At 41.0% G+C, this 27,478-nt stretch overlaps 1 protein-coding gene across 11 annotated transcripts; it reads right to left on the reverse strand.

Moving 5' to 3' along the window:
- Window positions 1–73: 73 nt before the first annotated feature.
- sun1b (Sad1 and UNC84 domain containing 1b) lies at window positions 74–26,251 on the reverse strand. Of its 11 annotated transcripts, none has more exons than XM_046414337.1 (23): window positions 26,085–26,251; window positions 21,298–21,395; window positions 11,754–11,942; window positions 11,179–11,429; window positions 10,000–10,254; window positions 9,704–9,838; window positions 9,130–9,258; window positions 8,256–8,339; window positions 7,292–7,402; window positions 7,032–7,151; window positions 6,784–6,877; window positions 6,300–6,358; window positions 5,466–5,668; window positions 4,941–5,216; window positions 4,748–4,840; window positions 4,289–4,380; window positions 4,037–4,181; window positions 3,644–3,946; window positions 3,477–3,561; window positions 2,944–3,059; window positions 2,189–2,356; window positions 1,996–2,088; window positions 74–1,907 (listed from the first exon to the last, which is right to left on the reverse strand). In XM_046414337.1, the coding sequence occupies exons 2-23, from the start codon at window positions 21,378–21,380 to the stop codon at window positions 1,791–1,793; spliced, it is 3,201 nt and encodes a 1,066-aa protein (XP_046270293.1). In that variant the 5' UTR covers window positions 21,381–21,395; window positions 26,085–26,251; the 3' UTR covers window positions 74–1,790. The 11 variants fall into 11 exon arrangements, with proteins under 11 accessions (XP_046270293.1, XP_046270292.1, XP_046270291.1 ...); XM_046414336.1 differs by lacking the exon at window positions 26,085–26,251 and adding an exon at window positions 23,704–24,335; XM_046414335.1 differs by lacking the exon at window positions 26,085–26,251 and adding an exon at window positions 21,870–22,002.
- Between the last annotated feature and the right edge of the window lie 1,227 nt (window positions 26,252–27,478).

Raw genomic sequence — 27,478 nt, forward strand, 5'->3', positions numbered from 1 at the left:
TCCAGGTCTGTAAAATGTCAAATCTATTGCTTGCTCTTAATAAATGCTGTATGGAACTGACTAAAAAAAAATCTTCAAAATTAAAGTCTTTATTGGAATATATTCCAAAGCAGTTAAGTCATCTCATGACTGAACAAAAATAGCCATTTATCTTAAAAAAAAAAAATGGTGGTTCCAAAATGCACTGAACAACTTTTGACAAAATATACATTGCAATAACTAATATCTTGCAGTCACTAATTGACTTGTTAATAAATAAGATTGTGAAAACATCATTTATACATAACATTTTAGACTTCCCCATATTTGCAACCAAAACTGATGACTACACGCACCCATTTCTTTTAAACATATTGTGAAGACCTGTGCCACAGACAATTCTCTACCAAGTTGCTGCAGTGCATCCTCTGACATCATCAACAACCCCTCAAAACAAAACAGAACAAAAAGCAAATAACACAATGTAGAAATAATGGTAGTATTACAATAATAATCATGGTAACAGGATGATCTTTTTTTTATAAAGCAACACTGATAAAAGCAGATATTATAAAGGATCAGCTATCAACAATTAAATATACAGATTACATTCCTTTAGGGGTTCAGAACAGAGGGAGCCCATGAGAGGAGGACGTTTAAAACTGAGCTAGAAGGAGACAGAGAGAACCCCTCTTGACAGAAACAGATGGTAAAAAAAGAAAAATAATAATAAAACACACTCTTGTCAACAGGAGTAATTATATTTCTTAACTCTGATCATTGATTGGTAATTTGAGATCCAGGCACAGGACTCAAACCTTCAGAGAGGACACACTCTCATGCAAATCCATGATGCATGTAACATTTATAGAGAATGGTTCGCAAAGAGTTACATGCTAGAATGAATCCCGGAGTCCATCCATAACAGTACACTTCTTTTGTCTAATGTACATAGTGAAGAGAAGAGCCTCTTATACTCTGAACACATAGAGCTCAGGGCTCTGGATATATAGTGTTGCTGTGAAGTTAAAGGATGACTTGCAGTAAATGTCTCCAACATGAGAAAAATTCAGAACCTGTCCATAGACGGCATGTTCAGTTCCAAAACAAAAAGAAGCATTGCAGTTATGGCTATGTGGATGTTTGATGCCAAGCCTTGACTGTAGTGAACCTTTCATTTCCAGTACACACCACCTGTGAGTGTGGTTCAGTCCTGCAGGCTGCACGCTGAGCTCAGCTAAAGTCATTACAGAAGCCTGACAGGAACAAAGAGAATCATGCCTGGACAGCATCGCAGGCAAAGGTGCAGTGGCTTTGACCCTGAAAATAGCAGACTAACAGAAATCAAAGTTGAAAGTGAAAGTGAATCAGACTGTGTGGGGAAATGGAGGAGATGAGTCTGTAATCCCCCATTTCAAGTGTCCAACTCCATGTAGAAGGTTCCAAAGGAGGGGGTTGGGGTTGGCGGTAGCAGCGGATTTGTCCGCTCAGTGGAGCCTGCTGCCCTCACGGGTTGATTCAGTGCAAGAGACCTTTTAGCTTCTTCCGTGGTTCTTTTCTTCTTCTGCGATCATACATTGACAGTCCCCATACAGACTTTACTGCGATTCCTTCAGTTTTCTAAAACACATGTTCATCACTCAGTCTGTGCACATTCCTTTAACAATCCACAGCTTGCGTTCTTTTTTATCTTTCATACAAAAACGTTCAGAAAGCACTGTCGAGTCCCCTCTGTTTTTTTAAGAAGTTGACGAGAGCTATGTACAGATAGTGTGATATGTCATATATGAGCCTTTGTATTAGTGGTTGGTTCACTGAGGCCGAGGTTCTCCATGGACTCTGAAGCGGTACATGCATGTATATTCTGGATGACCCCAGTTAGACAGCACCCGCACCTCGATGATCTGGAAGGTCTTATCATTCTGCTCCTGTAGCGAAGAAAATATTCACATCAGGCCAACGCACAATGAGCTGATTTTTTATTTCTTACAGGTAAAGAATTTCGTCTGAAGTTACCATAACAGGAAAGGTTTGCAGCGACTCCCCATCCTCCTGGTATGTGTAGTGACCCAGCAACTTCCCTTCTTCCTGGTACTCATCATCTAGGCCCTGCACATGAGCAGTGAAAACAGGGGTTCAACACTCATGCTTGCAGTGAATTAACATATGTCCAGTTGTAGGACTTCACATTTATCTATATTTTTCTTACAAAAACAGTGAAGTTGCGTGGGGCACTCGTGATGTTTCCAGTCGGGGACAGGGCCTTGGGGATGTGCTCCACACAGAAAGATGTGGGCAGGATTCTCAGGGACAACCGGATCACCAGGTAGCCCTGAGAGCCTTTGAACGCCCAGCAGTTACCTGGGTACACATCAGGCTGAGGAGGGGCGAAAAGCCAGAATAAATTTCAGAACAGAAGCCAAGATAATTGTTGAATGAGACCCCTGAAGATCTAAACCGTATCATAACAAGATTAAAAGGAGCACATAATTCTTCAGTCATATGCACATAAAACAGGTTTAGGATGTTGTAATCAGTCCCCTTGTTCATATTGTCAATTAAAATATACTGATCTGTGCAAAAGTACATTTTGAAGTTAATCTATAGCTTGTTAAGTTAATAAGGCTTTAGCAGTATGAGTTAGTCAAATCATCCATCTTCCAAACCTCAGAGTATAATTTTATACTGAAAGGAGACAAATTTTGGAAGTCATTCCTCTGATTTGTCTACCTCAGACTTCTCAAGCTTCATACTAACTTTTTTCCACCATCACTGAAATTACATTAGGAAGAGATTATACGCTAACCAGTATGAACGGGAGGAATGATTACAGTAAGAAAAAGCCGTTTCAGTGTTCAGATTCCTGACTATCATTTAAAGACATGCTTAAAATACAGTGAGCCTATCCTTTAACTGACTTCACATGATCAGTAAAACAGACATTTCTCTCATGGGGAGTCTCACCTGGATGACAACACGTGGAGACTGGGAGAAATACCAGAGAGGCAGGCCAAAGAGACTCATGAGGGCAGTCTTGGTCTCATATGTCTCAGAGCAGCGAGTGCTGAGGATGCTGCCACCTGAACACAAACAAACGGCAAAAGGAAACAATAATTATCCTGAAAATTAAGTCCTAATTTCCTGTTTTTTCTAGTACTTTAGCCTTTATTGATAGCATGTTCTAAATATGTATGAACTACAGCGCTACCACAACGTTTCAATGCCCACGCTTTTTGTTATGCTCCCATGTAGGTCAACAGACTGCTCACATACGACTATGGAGTCTGAGCTTTTGCTGTTAATACCCTCTTGTCCTCCAGCCTGGCTAATGCCTGCTCCCTCATTATGTAAGAGACATTCGAGCACATTACTGACATTAGAGCACAGTAGTGAGTTATGAAGCAGCTAGCTTGTTAATCCCTGTTGGGTTAACTATTAACTTGTGCAAAGGCACTGGACAGACAAGCACTGATTCCAATGCGAGACTTCATTCTCACCTCCAGACTCCAGGGCGTAGTCCACCATGCCCGTTCGATCCTGAGAGTAGAGCCTTAAAGCGTTCTGGACAATCAGCCTCACTTGCTGTGGAACAGACCACAACACAAGATTAAATAAGAGTCAGAAAACATGGCAAATGAACACCTGAGAAGAGTACATGCTTTACCTCTTCTGTCAGTCCCTCAGTGGCAGCCGTCTGCTGTACAGACCCCGTCACTGTCTGAATGATGGCCTTGGCTTGGGATTCGGCCTCACCAAGGGTTTGGGCACGGTTAAGCTCCAGCTGCAGGGACACGTTTCTCAGTATGTTCATCTCCAGTGAGGCCAGTAAGGCCTGCAGGTCAGGTGTGCTCACGTAGCGCTCAGACAACCAGTGGATCAGAGACTCAGGCACCTCTCCCGACCCGCCACTGCCGAAGAACAGAGCCTGCAACTCCTTACGCACCTGGGATGATACCTGGGCTGATATCTGGAAAAGGGATGCACAGGAATCTATTGAATAAAGAAATGTTGATATTGCTGCAAACCACAAACAAGAGTCAATACTTGTGCTACTTACCGTCTCCTGCAGTGTGCTCAGCTGCTCACACTTGCCCTTGCATCCCACAACACCCTGCAGGTCCTGTCTGACTTTGCCCAGTTCAGCTTCAAGTCTCTGCACCTCCACTAGCAGAGCATCATGGTCCTCCTGCTTCACACCCACACTGAGTGAAAGACAGACAAGTAAGCTGCCAAAGAACTGAGTCAACATGTGGATGTCAAGAGTTACTTCTTTTTGTAATTTTATTATCATTATTATTATTGTTTTTACCTGACAGAAACTGTGTCGGCAGCTGAAGTGACAACCTCCTTCTCTTTTTCCTGCTTCTCGTGCTCATATTGCTGCTGTTTCTGCTGCATCTCCTACAATGCATAAGATGTAGGAGGACAGCACATAAAGTGTAAAACTCCTTACAGATAAACCAAATCAGTGCCATTTTCTCAGACACTTTTTCATGAGGCTCCAGGCTTTGAATGTGAGTTGTGTGTTCATTGTTGAAGTTTACCATTTGAGCTGAACTCTTACAGTCTCTTTAATTAGTCTTGTGCCTTTATGATTTATCTACTTAGGTTTGCAGCTATTTTTAATTTTGGCTGAATTAGGCTTATTTTTCATGGCTAATTCAACACTGGGTCCAACTGACAGTTAGACATTTAGATAATTCTGGCACAAGTGTGTGATAAGCCTGTATTATTTCTCAATGTAACACAGTGTACCTGCTGTACGTACCTCAGTTTTAGCAGCCAGAGCGTTGAGCAGCAATTCTAAGTCAGCCAAACGTCCTGCTTGACTTTCTTGGTGCTGTTTCTGCTGCTCTGCACCCTGCATGGTGCACAGATGAGGACACCAAAAGTGAGAAACATGTAAACCTTTCAAGCAAAACATCTCTGTTGCAACTCAACACTTATCCTCATCTCCTTACCTGTGCTCTTTGCATGTTCTCCTGCTCCAGCTCTCCCCGTAACACGCCGAGTCTCTGGTCCAGCAGGGAGGACACCCACAGGCCCAGGCTCTCTTTGTTGGTCTGAGTGTGGAGCTGCTCCCTCAGGGTGCTGTAGAGACCCAAAATATCCCCGTGATGCCGCTCCTGCTTCTCATCTCCCTGCTGGACTCGTTCCCACAACAGGGCTAGTTGGCGCTCAACGAGTTCCAGTCTCTCTAAGTCAACACCAGAGAGCGCTGCAGGGGGAACCACTGGCTGAGGAAAGAGAATGAAAGAGTGAACAGAGAGAAAACAAGTTGCAATTTTGTGGTGACTTTCGAAACAGTCCTGCATTGCACCAAACCCACAATGGCATTCTTTTTTACCTCTAAAAATCTTAATGCCTGAAGACAACTGACTACAGGGGAAAAAGAAACAATACGTCTTGTAATAAACTCATTTGTACACATGCTATCATTCAGTGCATTCTAATAATGCTTTCACTGTTTAATCTCTGTGTCATACCGGTGCCTGTGACACAGGGGTGGCTGGGGTTCGCTCCACTGGAATCTCTGATGCAGGGGAGGACACAGATGCAGGAACTGGAGCAGAAACTGGCACCAAGTTCGATAGGAGGGTGAAGGGAGAAGCAGGACGCCACTCAGTCAGGTTCACGGCTGGAAGGTAAGCAAGCAGGGCAGCAGTGGATGGACCCCACAACCATAAAGCTGCACACAGGCGAAAGGTAGTGAAGGTTAAATCACACTCGTCTGCTGATAGGTCACTCAAACTCGCGATGTGTGGATAAACTTTGTTCCTACCCTTTAGAAAAAGTTGTTTTTTTTGTTGTTTTTTTAAAATTCTAGTCAGGATCACAGATATAAAACAGGCTGACTGATAAGTATTAAGGTGCGTGTATTAAGCGATGCACAAGATATCTGGAATATTTACATTTAATATGAAGCTAAATGTTTTCTTCAATTGAAACATTATATACAACAGCTCTACTGAGTGTTAAGACACATTTAAACTGACTTAAAGGATGTACACTTAAAGGAAGTGTGTAAATTATGAAGCAGTTCGTCCTATAACTGAACAATATAAATACATAAATGTGTTTGTGTTTTGTTGCAGCGCAAGCATGTGTGGAGCAATGCTGAGGCTCAGAGTGGAGTAACTCACTAGCAGCCCAGAGAGGCTGACCTGAATCTGGTACTGGATATGCAGTGTACTCTGGGGAAGCGTGCTGGTTAGGACACCTACTGCCTCACCACGGACTGATTTTTCTCTGTATGTGCTCACTAAATGGGCTACACCTGCGGCAAAAGAATCGCGCATTGAGACTTCTTATAAACTCACCCAGGAGGAGCAAAAGGGGCAGAAGGAGCAGCAAGAGCCTCCAGAGTTTCGGAAGGCATCTGAAACAGAGAGTTACACCCTGGTCAGATCAGCATACAACTGGCAGGATTACAGGACCTTCATTTAAAAAGACTAGGATCTTCATGAAAACAGTCAGAAGTATTGAAACAAGCTATGAAAAAAACTTGTTGGACATGTAAATAAACAAAAATATGTCTATTCAAATGAGAATAAAACCACCAGGTATCAATGCTAAAATTTTTTATTAAAGCAGACGTCATATCTTAACAATTAAACAGGAAGATCATCCACTTTGGACATTTAAACCTTCCGTAAGTAATTTTTCTGGCCACTTAGGGGCATCAGAAACAACACAACAATGGCGTAATATTACCTTATTAAGTGCAAACAATGACTTATTTACACATCACACTGTTATGGAGGAACATCAGTGAACATGTGGAGTTGTAGGTCTAACTCTTACCGTGTCAGAAAGAACACGTTGAGGACAGACATAAGAGACACCAGTTGATACCATCCTGTTGCGAGAAACCACAGAAGTCCCCTGCCTGCTTTCACTGGATAGATTGAATAAAACAAAAATAAAATAAAACACCTAGACTGACAATGGGTACACAGTCAGACCATGTAGCCCAAGAAAAATACAGATATACATAGAGAGAGAATACATATATTTTGGAGAGGATGAGGGGGGAAAAAAGCTTCACTAACCAGGAAATGCCAGGAGCATCCAGACCAGTGAGAGCAGCCTCTGCACCACTGTCCCAGCACCGGATCCCAATGCTTTGCCTGCTCTCACCACACAGTAACCCGGCTGGAGGAGGCAGTAACCTGAAAGAACGGAGTGAAAAAACATTTCAGTTGATTAACTGTAGCACCAGTTGGCTGTACTTACAAACAGGGTAAGTTATAAATTATCCTTGTAACAGTAGGTACAGGCTGTCATCAACGTAAATGAATTTCTGGTTAACCTGTGTAAGCTAAGACGCTCCACAGTGCCCCCACCAGGCGTTGAGGCCTGGAGGACTGTGTGAGGAGGACGGTGTGCGTCTCTGAATGCTGCTTCCCTTTACAGTCATCACCTGTGTGCGCCGAAATGATGGACCGCAGGCAAACAGAAAAGAACAAAACCAAAAGATGTGTGAAATGACTTCAAAAAAAAGGCTCACAAGCATGAAAATCAAACAATGTTCTGCAAACAATAAAAAGTGACGAAAAAGAAAATATAAAATGAATCAGCAACACTAAATCATACGAATATAAAGAAAATACACATGGGCCACTTAAATGCAATACACTGTATGTGATGACAACATACATGGGGAATCTTGGCAAATGCTAAAACGTCCCTGAGGTCGATTCACAGCTGTCTCCCCTAAATGAAAAATGCTTTTAACTTTTACCTCAGCGTAACTTTTAGACTATTAGCTTAATTTTATAAACGCAGTGCTGAATGGACCCAGTACTTTTCTAGTGACTTTCTAATGACCTTGAAACTGCATTGCTATTCGTCTGGCCCTTCATTGTTCCTTATTTCAAAAGATTTATTTTTGCGTTAAGTCATTCATGTTTTTTAATATGTTATTTCTTAATTAATGGAAAGGTGTACAATTTAAAGTTCCTCAACCATATAATTTTAACCTCAATTATCTGCTTTTTACCATTTGCATATATGTAACAAAAAACCCCACTAAACTAACGCAAAGTCTGGAATGATCAGCACTTATGTAACATTTTGGTGTTGAGCTGGTCCCCTGAAATAGGTCTGGATGACCTGCAGGTCACAGCGGTCAACATGCTGCAGACTAGTTAAAGTGGTTCACACAACCTCTGCTCTCTGGTCCTCACACGGGTCACGCATATAATTAACTCTGTCAATCACGGCTACCGCAAGAAAATGAGTATAAGAGACAATGAGTGTGTGCGTCTGCTTACACAGGGAACCATTGAGATTAAGATGTGCTGCATCTTCAGTCACCAGGCCCTTCACATTCATGCTTCCACAGAAACTTGAGTGAGCTGCAACATACATACAAACAACACATTTATTTAAATATCAAAACCATATTGCATGTGAAAATTCTGATGAAATGAAAGACGGGGGAGGAAGAAGAAGAGTAAATGCACATTCCACCAGTGTGACAGCAGAGGAGCTTTATGTCTTCATGAAGCAAATGAGAATAGAGGTGCATGAAAACAGTTAAGAGGATATACAGTGACAACTGCTAGAAAAACAATAAGAAATGTGTTGATACTGAAGTGTTGACCAAATTCTTCTGCAGCTGTGAAAAGAACCAGCTTAAATCAGGAGTATACTAGAAATAAAGCTGACCTTGTACAAACTGAAGCTGCTGTCTTACCAAAACTCAGATTTTGTTTTCTGACTACAGGCTTTGTTTGAGGAACTTCAGAGGTATCATTGAGATAGGAGTCAGGATATCTTTTTCATTTTGCTTGAGTGTGCATTTATGTGCACATGTTCTCATAACCTTATGTGAACTAAAAGGACTTAAACTAAAAAGCAACTTACCACGTGATTGCTTTATCAGAAATCAGAAATGGGATTGTGGTGGGGTTTGCAGTTTTAAATTTGTTTACAGTATATTTTCTGCTTCAGAAATACAAAGTGTCAAAGTGAAAGGAGAACAGAGATGATAAAAGAGATCCTTCAATTAGATTTGAGGCTTCTTTCCCCTTAAGCAAAAAAGTAAATAAGAGCTTGGAAAGGAGAGCAATGGTGACAACAAAGTTTATTAACAGAAGAGCAGCAGGAGCTGTGGCCCCTAGCCTTTGGAGTAATGGTTGGTACCTTGTCCTTCATAGCACTTATCCCTGTAGCCCATCAACCTGTGGAGAGTGGTCTGCTTAAACAGCCACAGTTGGGACAAACTGGAGGACACTGCTTGTCTCACTGAGGCCGAAAATGAGGCAAGGACACCTGGTGACACACCCACCCCGTACAATCACCGTTAGTCAAAACGCACAGACGAGGCAAAGCTAAAATTATTCAAAAATAAATGGGTGTCAGGATGAGGAAGAAATGAAGTGAAAGTCAGAGAAGTCCCCTGAAGATACTGTGAGAGAAAAACGAGAGGAAGCTATGGAAATCCAATAAGAGATAACACGTGAAACAGACAATTAATCAGTCAGAAACACTAAAAGTGACGATGAGAAATCTGCTCAGGCAGAAACCAACATGGGGTGGAGATTCTGAATTAGCTGAGAGATGAGCCTGAAATCTGTCAGTTTTCTTTTCCCCTCAAGATCACAGAGAATCCCACGCTCAGCTGAGCGGCTCAGGAAAAACTGACACCACAAAAGACAGGAGAAGAAAAACAGATTGATGGATAATGAGTGAAAAGCAGACATCTTCTCTTTTATACCTTTTCCTGGAGGGCTCTTGGCCCTTGAACCCAGCCAGAGCACATTGTTGAAGAGCAGGGTGACTAAGGACACTAAGGGGGCCAGGGCTCGTTTGCTGTAGCGTATACATGTATTAGATATTGACACCAGGACACCTGCGGAGAGACACCACTACCAATTATATTCTCATTAACACAGCTTCATTGAGATATGAACATAATGAACTTGCAGCACCGTTCTGGCTTCAATAATTTCAACATTTAGAAGGACATAAGCGAGGTGGAGCAGTAGTCTGCATTTTGATCTATTTTCTCACCTGTCTGGTTCCTTCGACTTCTGTCTCTGGAGTATATACTTGTGAAAGGTGAGGAGTAAGAAAGAGTGTCTGAGGAAGCTTCTGCTGCCTGAGATGATGATGATGATGATGACTGTGCGATAAAGGAGTCATTCTTCTGAGAGTGTAAAGAGCAGTCTTTGCAGATATAGCCATTGGAAAGCGAGGTGTGGGACTTTGATGCACTGGCATCGCCGTTTATGCTTGATGAGCTGTGGTCAGCGCCGAAGCTCCTCCCTGAGGGAGAGCAGCATGTGCACAGATAAATAAAACAAATTCATTCTTAAACACACAAACAAATCATTACATTCATTAAATATTGGCGCAAGAACATTACTAAGCAAATATGTTATTTATTCATTTCGACAGAATTCACTGTCAGAGTTTCTCAGAGGACACAAGTAAGTAAAAAGGTGTTGGAGGTATCAAGAGATTTTAGTTTTGTTTATCCTATCTTTATTAAGTTTATCCTATTTTTTATACTCTGCACTTTTCTCCTTTCTTGGTCGGGAATACTGCTGTGCAATGTCTGTAAAAACAAGAATTTCCCTCCAGGGATAAATAAAGGAATTCTGATTCTGAAGACCTTTTCAGCAGGTAAAAATACCAATACTACAATCTAAAAATGTCTTGAATTCATGAAGTAAGTACATGAGCATTAGCTGAAAAATGTATTTAAAAGTATAAAAGTAATACCACTAAAATACTCAAGTAAAAGCAACTCATAAATGAATGTAAACAGTACCTGGGTAAATGTAATTACCGGTAGTTACTTCCCACCACTGAATACCTAACAGATGCAGGTATAGCCAATTTTTACTTAACATTTATTCTTAAGCAAAAGAAATAGTCTCAGTGTTATGTTGAATATAATTCATCTTAATACATTACAGGAGTTTGTTCATTGAGAGGAACGAGAACCCAGTAATGCATTTCATTCTTGTGCTTGACTGCTACATGCAGAAAATACTGACCATATAGATCAGAACCTAAACTACTGTTTACTACTTCATTACTTTCTGTTTCAATTTCTTCTTCTACTATTTTTTTAGCTTTGTGTTGTATATTTCAAATGCTGGAATTCAAAGATCCTCAACTAACTTAATGTTGCAGCAGAATAATATGTTGTTTGAGAAGGAATCTTTGTTTTCCACAACTGACCCCAGTGTCCGTCCACTGAAGTAGAGGTGGTGGTTGTGGTTGTGGTGACGGTGCGTTGTCTCAGGTGGGACTGGTCCAGGATAGATGTGAGCAGAGAGGCATCAGAAGCTGTGTTGCTTTCCTGAATGATGCTGCTGCTAACTGGAGTACTAACAGCTGAGAAGGAGAGGGTTTTCCTCGGTGTGGCGGCTTGGCTCAGGGATAATGACAGGCCACCAGAACTGGACTGCTGCTTTTTGCTGCGCAGAGTCCTGGGAGAGCAAAGACAGAAAACATGAAGAGGTGTGAGTTTTGTTGCACGTATATGAATATGACAGAGGCATGTTGAGACCACTGGAGAGACATATGGAGTAGGGACTTTCCCAATATCCACACTTATGGCCTTAAATGTGTATGTGTATAACATCCAAGCAGTATTCAGAACTAAGTGCATCCAACTTTTAACTGCGTTCCTTTATCAATGATTTTGAAAAACACGTCTCGGCCTCGGACAGACATAAAAAGATGAAACATTAACAGAATTACTCTCAGGTCAGCTAATATATGATAGCGTTAGCATCCATTGCTAGTCTTACCGTGTCTCTCTCTTGGTGCTGGTGTAGCTGCTGCTGCGGTTCTGGGAGTGATCAGCCATGCTCTCGTTACCATAGTGACCGGCGGCGGTTTGCAAACGCAGGCTCCGCCGTGACATCCTGGGCGATTCGTACACGGCGGCAATCTGGTGCTCCTTCTCAAACTCTAACGCTGCTGTGGAGTAGCTGGAGCTGAGACGGGAAGAGTGGAGGACAAAGATCAACAGAGTTAGCAGTGTTATAAAGTGGGAAGGCGGGGGGGGGTTGACGAAAGAAGGTATTGCATGACAGTTGATCCCAGGGTGGAAAGTTTCTTGTGTCTGCTGCATGAAAATTAATTTGGAGAAAACAAACACCAACTTTCAACCTCAAATCAATAGTGAATAGAGATATCCTGAACTTTTCTTGATGTGTGTGTCATCCTCAGTGAGTCAATTTGAGAGATGCTTTCTTGTTTCTAAACAAAAACAAACAAAACACAAGGACAGTCCATTTAGAGTGCTTCTGTTCTCTGCAACTGGCATCGGGCCTGACAGGAAGTGACTCACATGAAGGGGAAAGAGAAAACAAGACAAAAGAATAGGCACAGTGTGTATGTGGAAATGAGACTGGAAAAATGAGCCTGTTATGTATCCAAAAGTATGCTAGTAGAACGAAAAAAAACATACTCCATTCAGTACAACCCAAAGCCAACCGTAAGTGAAAACACACCAAGAATGTTGTAAATTTTGACTTTGGCATGCACTGTGCAGCTGTGACTCACAGGGCCACACCCACCTGGCAATGTAGGCACACTGAGCAAAGGCCAACATTCAGCCTTGACTAACGGGCAAATGGGCAGCAACTGTGAACCCCCTTGGAGCCATTATTAAAAACTATTTCTATAATCCTTCTCTGCTGCAAACAAATTAACAATGCTAAAAAAAAATACCATTACAATGCCATCCTTCTCTACTGTGGTAAAGCAGGTAAAATTTTACAAGCAAGGTTTACTCAGAGCTTACTATACTAGTACTGTGTGATCAATTCTAAAAAGATAAAGTGAACTGAAAAGACCAGGCTGCACTTTTTTTTGCAGGCTGTGTATACTCTTCAGCTCAACTGGGTCAGGCAGAATTACTCCACAGACATGCTGGGGAGGGTTGATGAAGAGGAGGGGTAGAGTAGTTTATCAGTCACTGGAAAGAGGCAGAGAATAAACTTCCTGCCAGATACTTGAAAAGTGTATAAATAAGAGCTGTTAAAGTCACCTGAGTGACTTTAACTGAGACCTCAGTGGTCCTCGCACAACAGTGAATATCAAAGCAGATCCTTGGACACAGGAAAAAACTGACTGATGTCAATTGCATGTACACACACGTGGACATGTACTGTGCATGTTGATGTCTGGTCCTCCCTCTGGCTCTAAACCCTGAGGATTACGCTCCCACTGAGAGCCAATTATGTGCTTTCGTCCTCGCTCTGCCTCCTGCCTGCTGCTCCAACTGGCTTTTCTTTGAGCACATGACCCTGCCTCTCCTTCTGTGTCCTGCTGGTCAGAAGCTGACCAGAAATGGCTTCTACTGTTAAGCCCTAGCCAAGGAGAATGACTGGACATGTGCAAGCTCTTTAGGATCAGCATTTCCTTCACACGTGTTGTATGGAGCATCCAAACACAACACTATTTCTTATCTGTTCCAACACTAGGACACTATCTTCATCTTTTCTGTTTAACACAACACCCCCCGATGTCTTTATGTCTCACAAAAATGTCTATATCTATGAGTGGAAAAATCGAAAGTCACTGATATGGCTACATCAATTTAAAACCACATACAAGACTGTCCAAACAGTGAAACTCATTCAGTGTGCTTGCGTGTCTCAAGTGTCTGTACATGACACACCCCTCTCCTCACATACCTACAAGCTACCACCTAGACCCTGAAGAAGAAGAAGACGAAGAAGAGGAAGAAAAAAAATGACTCAGGAGGAATGCAAGCGGTGTCGTATTATATGAGGGCGGCACTAACAAGCTCATATAAACATCATATAAACAGGCAGCACTGTACAAAAACAACACAGACATTAGTGCAGCCAGCAGGAGCAATACCAACTCACGCTACTACCAAATAATATTTCCATGATCATACCATATATCTGCATCAAACTGTATCTCTATGTAGTGAACTGCTGAGAGGCAGTTTCACACTAGAGCAAGGGGCCATACAAGGACAGTTGAGCCTGCGTTAGAGACACAAGGACATGGAAGGCCACACCCTAACCAGAGTGTGAGAAAACAGGGTGTACTTAAACTTAGGCAGGCTGATAAAGAGCTGCAATGACAAGTCGACTGATCGATACTAGATAAAATAAACTGAAAGAAAACATACTGCCAACTATTTTGATAATCAATGAACTTGTTTGTCATTTTGCAAGCAAAAATTCTAATCATTTACTAGTTTCAGCTTCTTAAATCTTAAATAAAGGATTTGCTGCTTTTCTGTCATTTATACAATGCCAAATGAAGAGTCTTTGGGTTTTGGACTATTGAGTTGTACAAAAGAAAAAATATAAAGATGGGACTTTGAGGTCTGGAAAACTGTGATGTGACACTTTACAGAATATACCATCACTGGTGAAAATAATTGGCAGATTAACCAGTAATCAACATTCCATCTTGTCTTTGTTAGACATCATTTGTTTGACTCATTCAAATCTGAAATTCAAATCTTGGACAATAGCTGCAGGGAAGTACAGAATTTGTTTTTCTGTCTACTTTGAATTTCAAAGTTTGAAGACAATCAGTTGGGTTAAATAATTCAAAAACAAGTTAATCCAGTAAGTCTTGACTGCAGCAAAAGCACTACAAACCTCATAGTTGTAACACAGCTACAGAGCTACTAAAGTTAATAAAGCTTGCCTCAAGGTTAAATCTTGATCCGAAAATAAGCTTCACTGTGGCATGTCTACAAACGCATTTGACTTGGTTTATCATAACAGAATATACCAGTTAAAGATTCATTGGCAGTGTCACTGACTGAGCGCCCGAGGCGAGGCAGGGTGTGTGTGAGAAAGAAAAGACTTGCCTGTCTGTGTAGCCTACAGACACACTATCATTAATGCAACCTTCAGCTCTACCTGTCAACTCACAAAACAGAGAACCTCGTTTTATTTGACTTGATTTTATCTGGACAGCACAACATTGAAGCGTGCACCTCAAACTAAAACAACGTTTTAAAAGCGATCGACTGTTCAGATCCCAGCCTGTCTCTTCAAAGGCCGTAAAGAATGTTTAATCAGTTTGCAAACTCTTTTCAATAGTTCCTTGGTATTCAAATTGATCCGTGGCTCTCTACCTCTCTCCCAGGTGGCTCCGGCGGCCCACATCAGTCATAAAAATAAAGACATGAAGAAGACACAGATGAAGAGACAGACTTACAGCACTGAGAGAGAAGACACTTCCATCTTGACATTCAGCTTCCTGGAATCTCTCCTTACATAACACTAAAGCTTTGATATTCTTCCCACATTCAGTGGGCACAGCCAGCCTTTCTTCTTACGACACAGAATTCTACATTTTATTGCCTTATGTTTTGGTTATTTAGCATATACTTTTATATAGTAGGGCTAGTGAACTAATTTGTCAATTATCTTTAATGACTGTCTATACAAAGTTAAAAAAAGGAGAAAAAGCTAATCACAATTTAATTAAAAAATTGTAAAATATAACAAGACAGAAAACTGTCACATTTAAGAAGCTGTAAGCAAATCTTGGACATTTATATTCAATGATTAAAATAGTTGGTCAGTAGTTTTAATAGTTTTTTTCAGCTGACTAATCGTGGCAGCTCTATTATGCAGAGCATCATGCAATAAGGATCCAGGGTGGGGTTCAGGGTTGCTTGGCATCAGAGAATAATGCAAGACACAACACTATTATGACAGATGACTCACTAGAAAAAGCCAAGAGATCCAGGCTCAGTTCGTAAACTATTGGATAAAAAGCAGTAAAACAATCAGTCAATTAATTGATTTGTTTTATTTCTTAGTATTCTGTGATATAGAACTGAACGACTGGTCTAACAAAACAAATTTCAAATTAAGCTCTGGGAAATCATGCTGAGAATTTCCCACTATTTTCTGACATTTCAAAGGAAAATAACATGTAGCTCGATAATGAAAATCTTCAGTGAGACAGTAGTGAATCGGGTTATCTCTATAATCATGTATTCTTGGTATTACAACGCGACCAATGCCCATCATAATAAAAATTAACATTACGTCAGGGTGCACACACAGTTGAAATGGGATCAGATATCCAGACAGCCTCAGGATGGGGTGACTGATTCTCAGCCATTCACGTTCGCATTACTGAGAAAGTATCCGCCTGTGGGGTGGAAATGTCTATTCTTTACCAGTTCATCGGGACACTGTACCCTGGAGACAGCAACAGAAACTACATTTTTTTGGCAGAGTGGTGTTCAAAGCCGCTGCCAAAATGAGAGAGGCAAAACCGGCTTGTCATCATTTCCTCCAGATCCATCCCAAGAGCCCCAGAGGACCAATCCCTCCATGGCAAAGAAAAAGTAACTCTAGTAACGTCATGTCTGGTGAGTGTACACCTCCAGTATGTTTGGTTTGCTGCCATTAAGAAGGACCTGCCACCCACCCACCTTCTGCTTGCTTTGCATGGTGTCTGCAAAAGAAAGATCCCAGCATACATCTAATAGAATGGACACAATGAGACATCAGGTTTACATACAAGATTGTGGTTCTTTGCCAGCTACACAGCTGATGCAGTTTGATTTTGAACAGATCAAATATGACATTTACATTCAAAGAAACATTTCCGTTTCATTTGGTGGAGCAAATATTTTTGAAGCACCACTTTCAGGGCTCATGACTATTTCCTACATTAATCAATGGATTGGTAAATAAAAAGGTTTAATTTGTTGGAAAAAGAATCACAACCCTTAATCAATTATCAGAAAGGTTTTAGTTTACTCTACTTATCACTTAATCGACTCATATTTAATAAAAAAAAGTCAGGATAAGCAGTCCTCTCTCTCGCACACACACACACACACACACACACACACACACACACACACACACACACACACACACACACACCGTAGACAGAAGTTACAGAAACCACAAGTTATAAATCTCAGCTTCAAAACCACAAGTGTGGCCAGAAAGCCTATAGCCTCACACACACGCACTCACAAAAACAGAAAAAAAGTTTTCACAAGACGAGGGGGCGTGTTGTTCCCAGTGAAACTATGAGGAGGAGCAAAAACTGCTGCAAAACATTTGTTAGTTAGCCATTAGTGTGTGCTGCATGCTTTGGGTGAGATCACTCAGAGGGTATTGTCCTTCTTTGTAACATTAAAAGATTAAAACAAAATCATACAGTTGCAAAAGCAACATCAGATCTTTAATCACATTTGGCATTTTCTACTTATCAGTCTGTAGCTGCCATCTCACAAAATGTGATACTGGGGAATGGTACAGGCACAGGCAAAAAAAAAAAGCTGAGGTAACAAATAATTTCAGAGATTTGGAGTGCTCCATTTTGTCTGAAAAAAAACTGGGTGTTTTGTCACCCAACAATTTATTTAAATCTCCTCTCTAGGACACTCTAGGATTTCATTTTGTTCATGAATTTCAGCTATGAGAGTCTCTGGAAACCCAAGGGGGGGAAAAACATAGCACACTCTACCTTCCTTCTTCCACAAACTGTTTGAGCGGAAAAGTCTTTTCCCCTGAGGTGCAGAGGCCTATATTTACCAGAGGCCAGGAACTGGAAGACTGGGACCGAGCAAAGAGCCTTGAAACAACCAAAACCATCTCTAGTTGGCTAGAATTTAGTTGGCACTGCCATTAGATCATTCTAGCCCACCCTCATTTTCCCTCCCACAGACACCACTTTCCTTGTGTCCAAGTCTCTCTCCACAGCATTTCACTCTCCACGATACAGCAATATATAGTGTGCTGTTTCATGTTGCCATGGTTGTCACGGAGACCACTCTAAACAGCTTCCCTGGCTCGAGAGAGACAGATCAGTAGCATGGGCTGGATATATACCGTTTACCAACAGACAGATGCTGTAGCCAGTGATCTTTCCATTGTAGTATTCACAAATTGAAAAACAGCACAAAAAAATAATGTTTGTGAGTTTAACCCTCAAAAGAAAGAGGACTCCAGCTGCTGTCATTTTCTTGGCGCTTGACCAGCAGTGCATGAACCAAAATACACCCGGACCAGATGTCAGAACAACTGTGACGGCAGCATGAACAACCACTGCCCAACTGGCGTAGTTGCATCTCTGAATCTTGTCTTGCAGAGCGTGACATGCACAAATGTCACACCACCAAATGTATTTCATATGCTCTCGCAGATTTATTTTGAAGTCGGTTTTAAACAATGCTTGAAATGAATTGTTTTAATAAAACTGCAGCTTCAACAAGGTTTAATGCTTGAAAGAAAAAGCACTTTTACACCCAAGCTTCTGTTTGCTGCCTTCATACATTTTCTACCTCCCATCACTCGCACAAATTTTCAGATCTTTTAAGTGAGCTGTCGACTGCCAAATTTGACAGACGGACGCATACAACGTCAGATAACTCGATCACTGCTGCTTACTACTGTCACTGTTCAGCTATCACTTGTAGGAGGAAAACGGAAACACTCCATAAGCCCAGCCCCACTGACCCACTTCCTCCATCATAAAATATGAAGGCGTCTGCATGTGTCATTACACAACACACACACTCACACCAGCTTTCAGTGGGAAGATGGGCACAGTCTGTCTTTCAAGAGGTGGAATAGCTGAGTGCTGGTCCAAGTGTATAAAAATCCCTGCACCACTTTCCAGCTGGGATGCAAATTGTAAAGCTTTATCGATGCAGTGCTTCTCTAAATCGCAGACCACTTTTGGCGAATGATGGTGTATCAGTGAGCTTGGTGTGTGTGTTTTCAATTACAGTATTTCTGTCTGTTCCAGGACATTTCTCTACCCTCATACTACCCTTTCCTGCAGTTAGTAGAATGCAGTCTAAATACCTTTGTTAAGAATGTGAATCCTTTTATTTTCCCTTCAAAAAGAAGTAAAAATAATTAAACAGATATTGGCAATATATACATGAGTCCTTTATAAATAAGATGTGAGTTAAATGTGAGTTTATTTTTAAATTAGCTTCAAGACATAGCTTTTGTTAAGCACATAAAATTTCATATCTCTAATATGAGACATTGATAAAGTCATATTTAAGGGACTTGCCTTTTATCTACTTAAAGCAGGCTATAGTGTTGGGTGAAGCTTTGCAGTTTCCCTTATTGAAAAGACTGAATCACTCCATTAAACAGTAAAGTGAAAGAAACAGTGATGAAATGAGAGCTTAGAAATCTCCCAATCCAGTAATACAAATCTTGTTGGGTTGTAAAGCTATGAATAAAAGTGTATCCCCTCGCTGTGTTTACAGTATTAATTAACAGATTTGGTGGTCTAAGTTGTAATGATCTCTCCCTCGTATCTGTGTGAGACTGAGACGGAATGAGATCGGCTGGCCTCCTCCCTTCCTTTCTCCTGGACCATTCAATGCCACATAACTTGTCGCTGCTCTTTTGAGTTTTGACAACAGATGGTCCAACGGTTTCTGTCACCTGACCCAGTCCTTCTTTGCATTGCTCTTTTGTATGCACTGTAGGCCATACACAATACAGACACCCTCTAAAGTCTGAACACAATCAGACTCTTTGAGGCGTTGATACCGATTTTGAATTTTGAACAAGTAGTAAACACAATATTTACTGTCTGTCTGTCTGTCCTGCCATTTACTTAGAATATAGTCTGAGTCAATGTAACGTCTTCAGTTAGCTGATTTGAATTTCATCAAGCTTATTATTTTTCAGGAGAGCTGAGCATCATTAGTTGCTCTCTTGACTAGCTGGTCAAGAAGCATAAACTATTAGTCTAATCCTGGGATCAAAGCCATGCTTGTGACTGTGAGGGTCACTAATAACCTCTCAGCTGACTGCATTCAAAGGAACACGATTAGCTTGTTCCAGCCTTTCATCTACCTGGCAGATTCCAGGGGAGTGTCAAACAAGCTTTTGTTTGTACATTCAGTCTACTTTGCCTCAGTCCACAGCGTGACTCATAAGACCAGTTACCCGTACTGGATTTCACATTACTGGAAAGCACTTTGGTTGCCATAAGCTGAATTGAAATCATGAGGATGCTGAGGGTCTGTTTGCCTATTGCTTTGCCATTTATGTTGTGATAAAAATTCAGCATACATGCTATTCTAAAAAGGCAAATTTGCCCTGTGCAGCAATGCCATACCAGTAATCTATAAAACTGTAACAACTGCTGACATATTAAATACAAAACTTATCTAATGCAAATATCACATATAATTACTTACAAACTGCAATCTGAACATGTTCAGCTGGATGAGAAAGTGCACTAAGTAATGTAGGCGTGCTGACTGCAGTTTTCAACATGCTCTGCATTTTTGCAAAACACGCTGTAAACCTAATGAGGGGTCTTTGTTCAAAGACAGTTTCATACTTTCACTTCAGTGATGGCAGGTCTCTGCTCATGAAATAACTCTTCCTTTCTGTAAAGTGAGAAAGCAAGTTAAGCAAGGGGCAAGGTGATATTTCATTTCCTGATCTACACACCCAAACGCCTCTCTCTGTTCTGAGAGCTGCCGACGTCAACTGTGACAGCACAGAAGACAGAAACATTCCACCACATGCACAGACCTTCTCAGTAAAGCGTCGACCACACCTTAGGAGTACAGGTATGACATGTGCTTTGTATCAAAAATGTCATGTTTAACTTAAATTCTCAAAGGCTGAAGTTGGCTCCATGAGTCTACAATAGAGCAAAAGTTATGTACAGAGGAATTTCAGCTACATAGCCCATACACAGATTTTTACCCTGTGCAAGTCTCTGCAACTCCCCACCAAAAATATAAACGCACCCACCAACTGAATCACGAGGCTGAGTCATCAAAACCGCAGGACTCTTTTTTTTTTTTTTTTTTAATAACAGTAACTGACTTAGAAAACTCAGAAAGTTAAAGAACTGCAACTGTGTAATCAAAAACAAATGCATTTAAAAATTTTGATGCTGTGACTGTGTTCCAGTTTCCAATCTAACTGGGTAACAGGGCTCAACCAGCAAAAGCAAGCTGCATCAAACAACAGCAAATGTAAAACAACCTCTGGGATCATTTGGCAACTGAGAACCATTTCATTATATCACAGTATAATGACATGAATAAAGTGACAACAGATATTAGCGTCAAGGTTGACAGAGGCTCAACAGCATGCTCTGCTAAATACAAGAACAAACTGGTCATGGAGTAGCTGGTTCGACACTACATTTTCAAAGTGATTAAAATGCAACAGTAGGGTCTCAAAGGACAGTTTGGCTTGATTCAAAGTTAATTCCCTGAGCTGCCTATAGTCACACATGACAAGCAGGGTGTTACTGAAATGCTGTAGGTCTGACTGTTCACCAGCCTACCACAGCACAGCACAGAGGTCTCACCTGAGAGAGTAGGTATAGCCGGTGTTCTCTGGAGCACACTGAGGCGGTGTATATGTGTGCAGCTGGGAAAAATCCATGGTCATTCTTCTTCGTTCAGACTGCAAGAGTCAGGGTGCAAAGGACAGGACTCTTTAGCCAAAGCTGACACGGTGAAGGGGGATAACAAGAACAAAGTAACCTCCATACACACTCACAAAGAACGCATGCTCAGCCTTGTTCAGCCTGTCTCTTGCAGACAAATTAGTTCCATGAATGAGCTCAAGTTCTGCCACACTGTGATTGTACTTAAAAGACATATTCAGACTGGCTGAATCTGGCTGCAGATTCAGACTGCATCCACACATTAAATGCAACGCAGCATTAGTAAATTCCCTGCCTCTTCCCAAATTAACTCTGGCGCTATTCACTGGGCTGCTCTCCAAGATAACACAACCACCGGCTACTGCTACGCTGTACAACCATGTCAGAAAGCTCAGCACAGGCAGGCCTTAATGAGAGCTGCTGGACATTCCTTTTCCACAGGAACACAACAACGCTACTGTGTTTCTAACAGTCGACGGGAGTTGGCCAACCTCTTCCTGCATGTTGGCTCTGCCTGGTTGTTGACGAAGGCTATGGATGCCACTGAAGCTGTAATGAATGACTTGACTCTTCTCCGCTGGTCGGCAAAACGGCAGCAACTGGCAGAGACGGGACAGAGAGAATGACGATTCTCTCTCCCGTTGTATCAAGCAGGCTCCACACCAGGACAGCTACTCCCACAGTGACTTCTAGGGTGAGCTCCACACACAGTATTATGAAACCAAGTAAAACTGCTAGGGGTGGGGCTGAGTTTTAGGCAATGGGCGGGAAAACAACCGGTTAAAGGGTTGAGTTTCACATAGTGAAATCTGCATCATGTGAACAGCCTGTGCAAATGCTGTTACCACAATACACTGCCTACACCTGCAAGTTTATTAGATACACCTAGCTAAATTTACTGCAATCAACTGCAACAGTCCTGCAAAAGATGCTACCTTTTTGTTTGAAAAGATGAGAAATGTCCCACAAGCTCCAAATAGACACAGAAGGTATGCCTAAGGGTCCCCAGCCAAAAACGATTAAAATCCACATCTATCTGTATAATGCAATAATTCAACCACACCACAAGCTACATCATCCAAAGTGATGAGAGGGTTCAATCAACACAGAACATTATTACCTTCAAAATTGTAGGCTTTATTCCAGGAATGTTGTATTAGATTGCAGTAGTTTCAGCTAATATAAACTATGTGTACCAAATAAATTGCCAACTGAGTAACTATGCAGCACATTAATCTATCCATACGGCAAAAAGATCTTGAACAAGTTGGAAACTCCTGCTCCAGCAGCTATTTAATCAAACAGAGAGATGATATCAAGCTGGAGCAGCAAAATAAAACAGATGGCTTTTCCTAAAATCCACCACAAAAAAAACTCAATCCATAATCTTAATCAAGTTTCAAATCCATGTCCAAGTCTCCAAGCTGAAAAGAGGGATAAGTGGAAACAAATATCCAAAAGCTAAGGGGACTACTTCAATTCAGCCAGGATTAGTTTTTTATACACAGCCGCCTGTAGTACCTCCACTGAGCTACAACTACAGCAGTATGAACTGAGAACAAGGGAGAGCATAGTGTGACGCTTTTACCTTGTAGCCCGAGCTACTCCTGTATATTCTGCAGGATCCTTCCAGAAATGTTATGACATTTAAATCCTTGAGCTCATAACTAAGACGACAGCTTCAACAACAACAGACCATGCGGGCATGCCATCAAACATACACCTACAGTCTGAACATGCTATAGTAACACCTTTCCCACAGTACTGTTATTTCTTCTCACACGTTTGTTTTGCTGGCTCCTTTACGCAAACCACCTGCGACGAAGAGGGCAAACTGAGTCCGGTCACTTGTTTGCCTGCTGTCAAAACAGCGTTCAGACCGGTGCCGTTAAAAACACATAGCTAGTTAATAATAACTGCAGATAGTGTCCGGCCAGATGACCTATAAGCCCAGTTACATTCTCACATTGCCCGATGCTAAATTTAGACGCCATGTATTTAGACAACGTCGTCACTCACGAACGCACTGACTTACAGGCTTGTGCAACGACGCACTATTCCCAGTTATTATCCTCCGTGTTAACATTTCGCCGTCAAAACACGCACTCAGTGGCCATGGATGGATAACATATTCATAACAGGAAAAATGTCGTAAATTTGTCACAATCACCCTAGAACATAAGGCCTGAGATTGCGTTAGTTATGAGTAAAGGAGCTCAGCAAGGACAAAATACGTGTGGACAAAACGAAATGGCACATTAACAACAGAAATTTGCAACTATATTTAACGTAGGGGTTATTATTTATAGTAGCATGTCAACTTGCCCGCGTGGTTAGAGTCCATGTATGTTATTATTCCTTAAAGGCGTAATCCACAAGGAAAAGATCCTCATATTACTGTCACGAATAATGCGCAAACTTCTGCCAGCATCCCGACACACGGAAACTCAAAGGTTATTTATTACTGCGGATGCACAATCCCTTAACGTTAATTTTCTATTAAAAGAAAAAAAATACACAAAAGTTTGCAAGTGGCTTGCGAGTGTTATGCTGGTGCACAACAAGCAGATTTCCAAAATGGCTTCCCAGGCGTAACAAAGCCAGAAGGATCGCTACGGAACTGATCCTCCCACTTCCAGGCTCTCCATTGTGGGCCGAGGCGCACACTTTAAATCTATTGGAGGAAAGCAGAATTGGTGCAACGGTATGTCCCGCACGGCCGCTGCTGGAGCTCCGTTCCTTCAGAGCGATCACACCATTGTTTAGGTTGACATTGAACCCATGGAGGAGATCTCAACTGAATCTAAGGGCCCCGTATCGCATCTGCCACGAATGCAAACTTAAAACACATTTCCGACAACATTAATGATCAATATAGCAATAACAATAGTTATTTTGGAACAGACTACCAAAAAAAGGAAAGTCTCCAAGTCATCTGGCTGTTTGTCATTATATTTTACATAAAAAAAAACCCAATAGGAAGGTCTGAATACTGTCGCAAAACCTGTAGATTACCCACTATATATAAGTTTCAATTACAGAATAAATTGTCCAATAGCAGTAGTCAGTATTGCTGTAACTTTTGAGTATTATTTTGAATATATCAACAACTGCCCTAATGTAAGATTTCAAAAGTTATTACAAGTTATACAGCACAAAGACATATATGTGTGTGTATATTATAAGAAAAACAGCACTGTATGTGTTAGCAGGAACTTGGAATCACATGATGATTTATAATACTCCTTCAACTGGATGTCCCGGGTTCAAAGTCCAACAACATACAAGCCAATGAATCCTGTCAGTACCGGCAGTGAGCTGCAGCTGAGTATACGAAGCAGAAAATGTTCCACAGAGACAAATAAGTTATTATCAATACCTAAATCTGAATCCTACAATTAAACTGATGAGAGCATCTTGGGTAAGGCGCCATCTGCTGGACGGCAACTTATATATCTGTGGAGATTCTCAGTCATCCAGGTCATATTCACTCAAAGAGTTAAAGCAAGGCGTCTGGACTTGTGAAGATTCTTCAACGGCAACTTATACACTTCGTTTAGTTGTAGTTCTCTCTATAATGTAAGAAATCAAGGATACAAAGTGGACTATTAAAAGTTCTTAAAATAAAATCCAACAAGACTTAACAGCACAGAAGGCGCAGCACAACTACTGCTACTAAATGGATAAATAACAGCATCCTATTCAAGGGGCATCTTCACTATGAAATCATCAGTGAGGTAAAACAACAGACAAATGTCTTTATATACCCTGATGACACTGGTTCTGTCATGTCTCTGAGATAAAAAAAATGATAATAAGATAAATATTTCATATTAACATAGCCAACAGTACAATGAGTGGGATTTATTGGCAGAAATTGAGTATAATATTCATAACTGTGATTTCATTAGTGTATAATCACCTGAAAATAATAACTGCTGTGTGGCCCAAGCCAATAAGATTGTAAAACCAGCAGTTTAATCTATTTAAAAGTCATAAATGTGTGTGTATGTAACATAGTAATCTGAATAGTAACTATAGCCAACTGCAGTAAGATTGGTGTAGTGAAGTTAAAAAGCACAGCATTTCCCTCTGCATTGTAGTAAAGTCTAAAGCAGCAGGGAAAAAAGAACTTCAAAATACTTAAATTCGAGTATTAATATACTTAAATAGTAAATGCATGTTACTTTGTACCAAAGGCAATAACCCTTCCTCAAACTTTAACCCCAGTCTTGTGTGTCGTGTCCATCTTGCTCATGCTTGTAAATGAAAACAAAAATCATTTTGTTTAGCTCAACAAGCCAATAGCCACATAGCCTACCTACTAACCTACAAAATGTGAGTGTGTGACAGCTTTAGTGTAGCAGTGGAAAAAGACATTAGCTTTGCCACCCACTGCTACACTGGTCAGGAAAAAACAGAAGTTAAAGCCTGTCTCCACGAGCTTCTTCTTTAAGTTCAAATGCTGTTTTTATCTGTAGGCCCTAAAACCTAAACTAAGACGGAGACACAAGGAAGATACAACACGTGTTCCCAAAAATACTTGCACCACAGAGCACAGCATTACGGAAAATTCACTACCAACACATTTAAGACTGGATACAGAGCTAGCTGTTATCTGAAACTGTAGCCTTTCGTGACAGTTCAGAATAGCACATGTGAAAATAATTTGCAGAATTATAAACACAGAAGTTAAGACTACTCACTGAGGGATTACTGACGGTAAACGCTGGTGATTGTCTAACTGGCTGCAGTTAGTTATATCCAGTTCACTTCACAACATGTACATTTACAGCTCTGGAAAGAGAAGCTTGCTCTAACGTTCGCCTTTCCCGCACACGGTCATATTTTCCGTTGTAGCGCCAGCGTCACATACGTCAGTCCTTATAAGGTTAAAATAACCATATATGGGATGTGCATCAACGCCTTGAAACTAGTTTACGATATAAAACAGCGTCACTTAGTGGCCGTTGATAAGAACAACAACAGCTAATGAATCAAAGAGACTACTACTACTACTACTATTACTGCTACTACTAATAATAATGTATGTAGGTTTTATTGGAAATGACTCACCACAAAAAATACGAATTACCTGATTAAACTACCAGGCTCAAATAACAGATATCCTTGATATCTCTTATTCACAAATATAGTGTTGTCTACAACTTCCCAGAGATTAGATGAATCAAATCACTTTAATTGTAAGTAAACTACTTACTTCACTCTCTTAATTATTTCTTTCACCGTTTTACTTAAGAATTGAAGTATTTCTTTTTTTTGCTTGTTTTTTAAGTACTGTAAGACCCCTGTTGAAAACACAGCAACAACTCAGCCGCTAAGTGGTATCTTTAAACAGTCAGAGAAAACCTGAAAAACCGGACACCTGTCAGCTGTGGAATGATGGTGATGTCATCCCATTGTCAATGAGATCATGTGAACACATTATGTGAAAGGGAAGAAGATTTAGCTTGAGTGCAGTTGACTGCTCTGCCATTACGTCTCTTTCCTGTGTGTAAAGCGCTATTAGTTTACAGCATTGCATGGTTGGTCTACTGACCATGAAAATCACAATTTTTGTAATGTGTATGCATTTCTTTCTCCCTGTGAAGCCTGATGACGTAGAGCGCTGTAAGTAAATTAAACACAACAATCCTGCTCCTTAGTCACAGATTTTGTATTTTGCTAAGTCATGATTTCTTTTGGATGGTGGCTTTAGCTTTTTCTTTGCAACAGATGCCTATTGTGAGAGTTGTTTAACAGCAGCCAGAGGTATGTTGGACGAGTTTTCAGCTTGCCTTTGAGCAAGAATCAGTGGTTTAATATGATATGCGCTGAATTATCACATACATATAAGATACTTGTTTTGACTTAAAGAAAAACGTATTCATACTGTCCTCCAGAGATTGAGAAAGCCATGAAGGAAGCCCCAGCAGAGAGCAGACAGACGGTAGTTGAGAGCCTCATCAGTGGGAGTGTGTGTGAGAAACTCCTGTCCCACAAGAATGACCATGTCTCTAAGAATGAAATGAGATCCTCCTGCATGCACTTATTAGGTAAGATCAAGATTAAATAAAAATGGATCTGCATATTTTTTTTG

This window comes from Scatophagus argus, chromosome 16, assembly GCF_020382885.2.
Source record: "Scatophagus argus isolate fScaArg1 chromosome 16, fScaArg1.pri, whole genome shotgun sequence".
NCBI classification, from domain to species: domain Eukaryota; kingdom Metazoa; phylum Chordata; class Actinopteri; family Scatophagidae; genus Scatophagus; species Scatophagus argus.